This window comes from Panulirus ornatus, chromosome 73, assembly GCF_036320965.1.
Source record: "Panulirus ornatus isolate Po-2019 chromosome 73, ASM3632096v1, whole genome shotgun sequence".
In the NCBI taxonomy this organism is placed as follows: Eukaryota; Metazoa; Arthropoda; class Malacostraca; order Decapoda; family Palinuridae; genus Panulirus; species Panulirus ornatus.
Window position 1 is genome coordinate 5844797 of NC_092296.1, and position 9629 is coordinate 5854425.

At 49.5% G+C, this 9629-nt stretch overlaps 1 protein-coding gene across 1 annotated transcript in view; it reads left to right on the forward strand.

Annotated features, from left to right (window-relative positions):
• Positions 1-461: 461 nt before the first annotated feature.
• Positions 462-9629, forward strand: part of LOC139748233 (uncharacterized) — a 51875-nt gene continuing 42707 nt past the window's right edge. The window contains exon 1 of the mRNA XM_071661097.1: positions 462-1143. Coding sequence (XP_071517198.1) covers positions 526-1143 — 618 coding nt within the window. The 5' untranslated portion in view covers positions 462-525. The remainder of the gene's footprint in view (positions 1144-9629) is intronic.

The following is a 9629-nucleotide window of genomic DNA, read 5'->3' on the forward strand; positions in this document are numbered from 1 at the left end:
TTCCATGTGATAAATCCATCCCAGTGGTGGCTAGACACTTGCCACGGTTCAATCAAATGGATGCAGTCACATGAGAGTCTTTTCTATGGTGATATAATCCCCTGGCTGGTCTGTCTGGGGATGTACCCACCACAATAATTTCTGATTACGCGCTGATCACACAATGCCATGTTGCCGCAGGAGCAAAAGACAAGTTTTGTAGTAGAAGTTTGGCAACGTTGTAGACTGCCAACCACCACGAAACATAGTTCCGTTGTCGCCCGTATGGCAGTAACAAAAGCTCCTGTTGCTCCAGACCGGCGCTCGACCGCCATTTTCTCACACGCGTGACTTACAGGAAAACTAAATGAATGGATGAAGCCTGTGACTGGAATGTAAGGGAGATGTGGTACTGTAGGGAGAGAAGTTGAACGAGGCGGGAGGGGTTGGCAGCACCGCCCTCAAGAGCGGAGGACCTCCCCAGACCCCCCCTAGACCTCAGTTGGGTGAGAGCCGCCACTAAGAGAGGGTCCCTGATGTCACGTTATGTCGGCCCACGCCGCTAACTCGCGGCTGGCCACAAGCTTTTCGGTGCAGAGCCACACTACTGCACGGTCTCCGCCTATAGAGACCGGAAATGCAGCGGACAACGGTGGCTACAGTGGGAAACGAGATGGTGGTGGGGTGTTCGGGCCGCGCGACCCCCTGGTCCCATCGCCATGTAACGGAGGGAGGCCCAGCGCGGCCCCTTGCAGTGCAACTGCCAACAGTGCCAAAAGTGTCAGCCCGTCTAGTGGTGTCAGTGCCAGTGATTATTATGCAGTGAGCAAAAATGGCCAGGGAAGCGCGACTTCATCACACACTAACAGTGCCTTTAGTGATTTACCCAACACGAGTACCTCCCCAAAACCCAAGGATGCCAACTTTAACAGCGAAGGTTGTGGTAGTGGTGGTAATAGTGGTGTCAGTGGTAGCAATGGTGGTGTAAATGTGTTGCACAGTGCACGGGGTCACAACCTAAGCAGCTTGGGAGAGCGTTCCTCCCCTGCCGCAGTGAGGAGAGCTGGTAGTGAGAGCAGCAGGGAGAGCAGGATGGACGCCGCCAATTTCAGGCTCCGTCTGAGGAAGTGTGGTGGAGAGGGCGTCACCAAGAAGGGACCCCTGGTAAGTACACTCAGTTTGAGGAAGTCATTTCTTGCCTTACAGAACACGCCTGTTGATAGCCCACGCCTGGTGGTGTTGGCCCACGCCTGTTATTGGTTATCGCCTTGCATTTGGCCCACGCCTTATTGTTGGCTCTTGCTTGGTTGTTGGCCCACGCTCGGTTATTGGCTTGGTTGTTGGCCCACGTTCGGTTATTGGCTTGGTTGTTGGCTCTTTCCTGGTTATTGGCCCACGTCTGGATTATTGGCTAACGTCGTTGTTAGTGGCTCGTGCCTAGGTGTTTGCCCACGCCTGGTTATTGGTTCACTTGGTTGTTTGCCCCCGCCAGGTTGTTCCACTATAAGATTTCATGTGAAAGGTCGAAGAGGACCTTTCAGAAGTTCTGCCACAGACTTCGGTGTCCCACTACATTTCACGTGAAAAGTCAGACGGAGTGACCATTAAAACGTATATTCTCCCTCGTTCTTAGATGTTTCGAGTTCATTCATTGTAGGGGTTCAACCCAGCAAGTACTTGGTCGCTGAAGGGGAGCCCCGTAAGTCGTTCTTGTATCAGAATTGGGCATTATTTCTTCACAGTCAAACTCGTCAATACTTCTCCCGAATTCGAACTTTTCCTGTTCATGATGTCAAGTTTCGGGAAGAATATTTTCATGAAGGACTACTCTTTAGGTCGGCTGCAGATTGAAACTTGGTTCCATTAGTCGACCGAGTCTTTTACAACATTACAAGTGTATTTCACCGACAGAACCGCAGTCCTTGAAGAGTTCGGTGGTTTTCGGTGTCATTCGGGGTTCTGGGATTATAAGGGCATCGTGTGCCGAGTGCTTCCTTGGTTTTTAACTCGCTTTCCAGTCGCTTCACTATTTTCTGTTATATTCGGCAAATGAAGTCTTAATAAAATGCTTGTTTACGTAGTTTCAAGTTTACTGTGTTATTCAGGACTTGGGATGATTTTGTTTTTATTTACCGGCAGCCTTCATTATGTATATATTTGTTAAGGGAGTGTATTCCTTCAGTCATGATGTATATATTTGTTAAGGGAATATATTTCTTCAGTCATAATGTAAGTATCTGTGCATGGGTTAATAGTATATCCGCTTGTAGGAAAAACCCATTGTCTTTGTTGGGTTACTGTACTTCTAGACTGCCATGTAATCATACTTTTAAGCCATGGTTTCTTTTATCTCAAGATATTGACTCCGAGAACCTGAATTAAGTTTATATCTTCAGGAGGTTCATCAAGAAACATGGCGTTCTCCTGTTGTCAATGGAATCGATTCCATGTTGCGTTGGTTGAGGTTTGAGCGGGTGAGAAGGCCTCAAGTCCCTCGGCAGCTCGAGGATGAGACGTTGTGATTTTTTTTTACTTTCTCTACACCACCAGGCTTTAGAACTCTTTACCCTTTCTCAACATTTACCGCCTGACCTTTGTGTTTATATTTCCCTTGGTACATTCCATTCAGTGTAACTTTAGTCCTTGACTTGACCCTTCAGCTGTAAACAAAGGGTAGTGTCCCCGCCAGGCCCCTTTTGTGTTAGCTCACACACACACACACACACACACACACACACACACACACACACACACACAGCCTAAGCCAGATAGCCACATATCGACGAGGTCTCAAAGGGAGGAGGACAGCTGGGTTGGTTGCGGGCCGAATGCCTCGCCCACGATTCGAACCCGGTCGGGTAGACCACCAGAGACGTGGTAAACTCTGCCATAGACATGGTTAACTCTGTGTATGAGAAGTGGTAAACTCCAGAAGAGACTTGATAGTAAACACCAGAGACACATTAAACTCCGTCGACCTACCGGTATTATGAAATACCAAGATCCGTGAATGAAGGTACGGATCTTGAAAGACTGAAAGTAGATGTATACCTGAAAGAGAGAGAAAAAAAAAAAGTCGAGTAGAATTCACTGTTAGGGTGCTATACTAGTCATGATAGAGGAGACTATGAGACTTAGGGTTCTCCAGTGTAGAACGGAAACATTTTGAAAGCATGAGAAGTTAAAGCTGTTAGTTGGCATTTAAGAACGTTACCAAAGCGATCTTATCTTGTAATCTAATGTGATGAACGAAAGCACGGTATCAAGAAAGAGTTACGTTAGTCTTGGGGGCTGATATGGAATAGATTGCAGCAAGCTCAGGTGCACACGGTTGGAGACGAGCAGACATGGACGGGGACAATCAGGGCACCACACTTCTCTGGGAACGCGAGCGATGGACACCATTTGGTCCCCATGTGTGTGCTGGGGGAATGTGTGTGGACCTCGTGATAAAGAGCTAATATGAAGGCTTGGTCAGAGAGCGACTAACACCTTAATCTCGATGGAAAAGAATGTTGGAATCGCTCTGAGTTTGGCAGTGAGTATTGTATGCGTAGAGGTCCCCCATGGTCATGCATGGCACAGGCGTTCTTCTCCATGACAGCTGGCTTGAGATGACTGGCACAAGTCGGATATGTGTGTGTCTTAATGTATGATCACATTGTGTGTGTGTGTGTGTGTGTGTGTGTGTGTGGATATAATAACTACACACGCACGCACACTTGGTTTCGCCCGTCAAGAGGTTACACACGCGAGCCATTGGACGGAAAGGAGTTAGAATCTCACAGTAGTAAAGGAACTAAACCGTTTCCTACTCCTGCTTGATTGAACATATACATTACGTGTGTCATGTGTTCTTCGTATGCATGTGTGAGTATCTCAGGATTTGGCGTATGGCAGATAGTCATTGTGAGTGTAGTCATCACGTGCTGGGTTGAAGGATGGTGGACATGTCAGCTTGTGGATCCCAGCACAGAGGCAGAGAGGGAGGCAGTGCGTGACTGGTAATTGTAGTAGCGTCCTTACCTTCACATTCAACCATCTTATATATATATATATATATATATATATATATATATATATATATATATATATATATATATATATATATATATATATGTATATAGAATTTTATAATCTTGTAAGCTGACTTTTTTATATTTGCTATAATATAAATGATAATATGATAATGATGAATATTGTTATTGTTATTGCGGGTAAAAGTTTTGTAGACAGGACCCCTTCCTTGTTTGGTGCCCCCCGATCTTGCTGCCGAAGCGGCCACAGGGCCTCTCCCTCTTGCTCTATGTCCCAGTTAATGACTTGCGAGAGGCATGAGAAGCTCTGGAGATGAATGACCCCCTGCCGAAGCCTTCCCCTTGTAATTCATCAGGTGTTCCAACACTTGTTGCTCGATTGGTCAGTATTCTCTCCCTTGCAGACGAGGAACTTGGTTCGATCCCCCAATTGGTTCGAAACAGCAAGCAGTTTGGGTGTGTGTTCACCCACTTCCTTCATTTTTAGCGGACTTCCCAAGATTAAAACAAAAGTAGGACAGACGAATAGGTAGAATCACCTTTTCAGATCGCCTCAATCGTTAGTTGCAGTGTTGGGTTTGACCCTCATCGTCCTTTGACTTGGCTAACTTCCTGGATGAATAACTAGTAAAGTCTTCGAGGGAGGGTGTCCTACATCTACAGCCTAAACTGCTTGTTTGGGTGTTTGGCTGAGCAGGCTGTTGGAAGGTGCCGCCTTCAGGCCCATGTAACCTCCATAGCTTGGCTGGTCTGGTACTATTAGACTTCTGTATTCTGTTGGTTCTGGTGATTGCAGTTAAGGTTTTGAGGAGACTGGTTCACATTGTAGTGTCGCCTGCCTTCAGGGTGATGTTAGATCACTGCAATATTCTGCTATCATATGGATTTTCTTGTTTTGAAAGTCCGTAGGATCCATCCCACCTGTATTCTGGAGGAGGCATCTGTTGTTTTGTTGTCGCTGAAGTCAAGTTTTACGGGATGCCCCTTGCCCGAGGTTATACTGCAAGTGAACAAATCACTTTTAATGAGGCTGTATCATTGGGAATACAATCTCCAAAGGAACCTACGAATCCCTGCTACTGTATGTAGCGCACCCTTGGGCAACAGGAGCCTTCAGAAAGGACTTGGGTAACACTAGGACTCATTCAAAGAAATTGGTCCAGGGGTAATGATAATAAACTCCGAGGTCTCACACAGTATTCAGTTGGTGTATGACAATGTCGGCCTCCGTCAGGTGAGCCGACTTAACTTGAGTTAAGTCGAGTTGTTGCTCCAGAGGTCTGTGATGCAGGACACCGTGTGGTGCAGCCACCGTCCAGGTCCGGGTCTGTTGACCTGTTGAGTTGCTTCTGCTCAGATTTATCATTGCAGAAGAAACCTGTTGGCCAGGTCGCCGACACTGTCTGGCTTTGAGCGTGTTGGGGTCCAAATGCACGTGAATGATTCATCCTGTAATATATGCGGAACAAAGTTTGATGATCTATGATGAATTTGACAAATAATGTCATGGAAGTGGCTCGTGGTGCTGTAATGGTGTTACCTTTAAACTCAATATTACACAGGGAACGAGGGAGTTCAGAAGCGAGGAGGATTGGACCACCTCGTTAGGGGACCTAAGCAGACACCAAATTCTGGTGCTTAGAATTGTGATTAGAGTGTGCAGATGTTGTCCACACCGGCCGCATCGGTGCTTGAAAGGATGTGAACCGCCAGGAATCGACTGAACACATTGAGTCTGTCTTCTGATAGCCATGGTCCCCAATATACACTCAAAAGATTGTTCCCCTAATGACACGGGACAGACGAACACAGACAGTGTGAGAGCAAACGGTAAGACATCCTGGGATACGAGACTGTTCAGCAGCCATCGGGGACATAACTGGGATGTTCAGTGGAGAATTAACAAGGATGTGGATAATTATGTGCGAAGTGTAGCACACCAGCCAGGCTCTGGTGGCCCCTCGGCCGCTGCGTCCGGGAGCCTGATCGACCCGCGGACCAACACGACACTCTGGGCTCACCCCGACGATGTTGACGCAAGATGTGTACTGTGTATGGTGAGGTTTACTGTAGGCTGGAGGCCACCTCGGTAAACTCCAGGTAAACTTGGTGTCAAGGAAGACCCTGCGCTACCAGGAAGGTGGCGTGGGCGGGGGCCTGGAGCATGGGCGGGGGGCACAGAGCATGGGTGTGCCAAGGCCAACTGGGGCCGACCAGGACGCAACTAAAACTTCCTTGGTCCTACAGAACTATAGCCTCTCACACTCTCCCGTCCTCTTGCTGCCTCTCAACATCTCCGTCCTGCTGCTGCCGCTGTACTCTCACGCCCCCTTCCTGCTCCTCTCCACTCACATCTGTTGCTGCTGTTCCTGCTGCTGGCTGGCCCAGCCGCCGCTTCCAGTGTGTTGACGTTGGTTGATGTTTCGGGTCCCAGTTTTTCTTCCTGTGGATCAGGCGTAGCCCCAGCTGGGCCTCATCAACATCCACGTAAATTATGATTCGGAACTTTGTTGGGAAGCTAATTACTCCACCCCCCTCAATGTGGGATCATTTTATAGGGGATTAGGTCGTCTGTTCCCTCGATGGTGTTGGATCGCGATGGTGATTGATGAATTTACTGCTTTCCATCTCACGTATCCCCTACGATGGTTTGGGAGGTCTTCTACCCCCACAGCTGGGTCTGGGACCTTATCTTACCTTACGTATACCTTACGATGGTTTGGGAGGTCTTCTACCCCCACAGCTGGGTCTGGGACCTTATCTTACCTTACGTATACCTTACGATGGTTTGGGAGGTCTTCTCCCCCCACAGCTGGGTCTGGGACCTTATCTTACCTTACGTATACCTTACGATGGTTTAGGAGGTCTTCTACCCCCACAGCTGGGTCTGGACCTTATCTTACCCTACCTTACGTATACCTTACGATAGTTTGGGAGGTCTTCTACCCCCCACAGCTTGGTCTGGGGCCTTATCTTACCCAACCTTACGTATACCTTACGATGGTTTGGGAGGTCTTCTACCCCCACAGTTGGGTCTGGGACCGTATCTTACCTTACGTATACCTTACGATGGTTTGGGAGGTCTTCTACACCCACAGCTGGGTCTGGGACCTTATCTTACCTTACGTATACCTTACGATGGTTTGGGAGGTCTTCTACACCCACAGCTGGGGTCTGGGGCCAAGGTATCATGTTGCTGTCGTGCTCAGTTAAGGCTGGCGGGATCCAAGACCCCTTAGAGGCATTGCGACGTTCATCTGGGACCTGGGGACATAAAGAGGCGAGTCGTGCACTGGTATCAATGCCCTCGTGCATTACGGGTTCCTCCATGACTGGTGGTAGCCGGGTTATATCTCGCTCGGTACCTGATCTCATACCTGGGACTGTCTTTAGATCATGTTCGATAATGAAGTTGAATTATTAACTTTTTTTTCCTCCTGAATGGGTTAGGTTGATCGTGTCATACCTCGTAAGTGGTGATAGATTAATGCGTTTTCTTTGATTAAGGGTTCAGGTAGACGAGTGCCCCCTCCCCCGTGGTTAGTAACAACCTTTGTTTTCCAGTTCGTTCGTGTTAGGTATTGTTTGACGCCACGTCTAGTGGGCGGAGGGGGGGAGGGGGACAAATAGATGTTACCACCGTGCAACACTGATGGTGTGTTGTGGCTGGTGTTTTACTCTCTCTCTCTCTCTCTCTCTCTCTCTCTCTCTCTCTCTCTCTCTCTCTCTCTCTCTCTCTCTCTCTCCTCAGGGTCGTATCTTCAAGGTCAAGGTCTCAGTAGATGGAGGGGAGGGGTTTACGGTCTCACTAGGGTGGTGGGTGAGGGTCAAGGTCACAGTATGTGTTGGGTCTTGATATTCTCCGTGTCGTCTGCGTGATTTTTTTTATATTTTATTTGGTGTGAAAATGTAAAAAGTATTGTGATGGTTGTGTTAACATGTTACCCAACCCACCGTCAGACGGTGTGTGTGTCTCACGAAGGCCTCCTTGCCAGGAATACCTCCCAACTGACGCACCCATACCTACTCACACACCCACACTAACTCCACCCTCCCCTAACAGCTAAATAAAAAAAGACAAAAGAAAACGAAGTATTGGTTCACCACTGGGCTGTGTGCTGGCACTCGTGCTGCCCTCTATCATCAACGGATCACAGCTTTTACACAAATGTCAATCGCTAACTGCCAGTGAACCGCGTTCCACCCCCACAACTCACCACGTCTATATCTCACACCTATATCCCCGCCCCCGCCCCATCCCTCATGTTCGTCTCATTCTCAGGGTAGTTACCTAACCTGCTCACCTGTTGAGAGGTCAGCCCGTCCCAGCACACATGTACACGCTTGGTTGCTCACAGGCCAGGTCATTTGCCATGCTGAACCATGTTGGGTCATTATTGTCAACCTCAGTCCTCTCTCTCTCTCTCTCTCTCTCTCTCTCTCTCTCTCTCTCTCTCTCTCTCTCTCTCTCTCTGATGTCATTGCTAAAACACACACACACACACACACACACACACACAACAAACTCTCCAACCCGCTTCGTCGTACAGCTAAATCAGGCTCACGTTAGGGATTGGTGACCCGTGTTTCCGACTGGGGAATGTGTGAAGGCCACATGTGCCAGTCTGTCTGAGTGTACATTGTGAGCACATGCTGACCCATACATAGCACATCCTCTACACTCTGTAAAAGCTCCTCCGGTGATTCGTATCGGCCTCTCCTACTGGTTGAGGTCATGTAGAAGAGGTCGCACGTTCGTGGTGCTGCCTGATTGTATGTACCTGGCCAACATTACCTGTTACCTGTGCTCTGCCCTCTGGAGCGGAGTTAAGACTCATTTTCGCCGCAGTGACGTACAGAGGTCGTACCTTCGTCGTGTGGGTCCTGCTGACCGCGGGGTCCCAGTGGTGGTTTATACTGCGTTCTGCTACCACGGTGGCAAGAAGGGGACCAGCACTCCCCCCCCCCCCCCCGCACCTCCGTGAAGGCGGGTGCCTGTAGGGAGGGAAGGGTGGTGGGGGGGGGGGGGGGAGATATCTCTGTTTTACTATAGCCAACTTCATGTGAGCCTTACCGTCTGCCCCTCGCACGGGAGGCAAGTCGCTCTGTTTACGTCAGTTTGGAAGCGTAATGTTACGTCATCACTGTGTTTCGGGGTGTCGTGATGGACGAGCCTGAGGTCTGCTCCACCAGGAGCGCTCGCACCCGAGGGGCACTCACACGAGGCGGCCGAATGGCACGTCTCAGGCGGTGTTAGAAGTGGGTGCGCCTGTGGTGATGGTGGTCCGTGGTTGAGGCAGCGTGGTGGTGGTGGTGATGGTGGTCCGAGGTTGAGGCAGCGTGGTGGTGGTGGTGATGGTGGTCCGTGGTTGAGGCAGCGTGGTGGTGGTGGTGATGGTGGTCCGTGGTTGAGGCAGCGTGGTGGTGGTGGTGATGGTGGTCCGAGGTTGAGGCAGCGTGGTGGTGGTGGTGATGGTGGTCCGTGGTTGAGGCAGCGTGGTGGTGGTGGTGATGGTGGTCCGTGGTTGAGGCAGCGTGGTGGTGGTGGTGATGGTGGTCCGTGGTTGAGGCAGCGTGGTGGTGGTGGTGATGGTGGTCCGTGGTTGAGGCAGC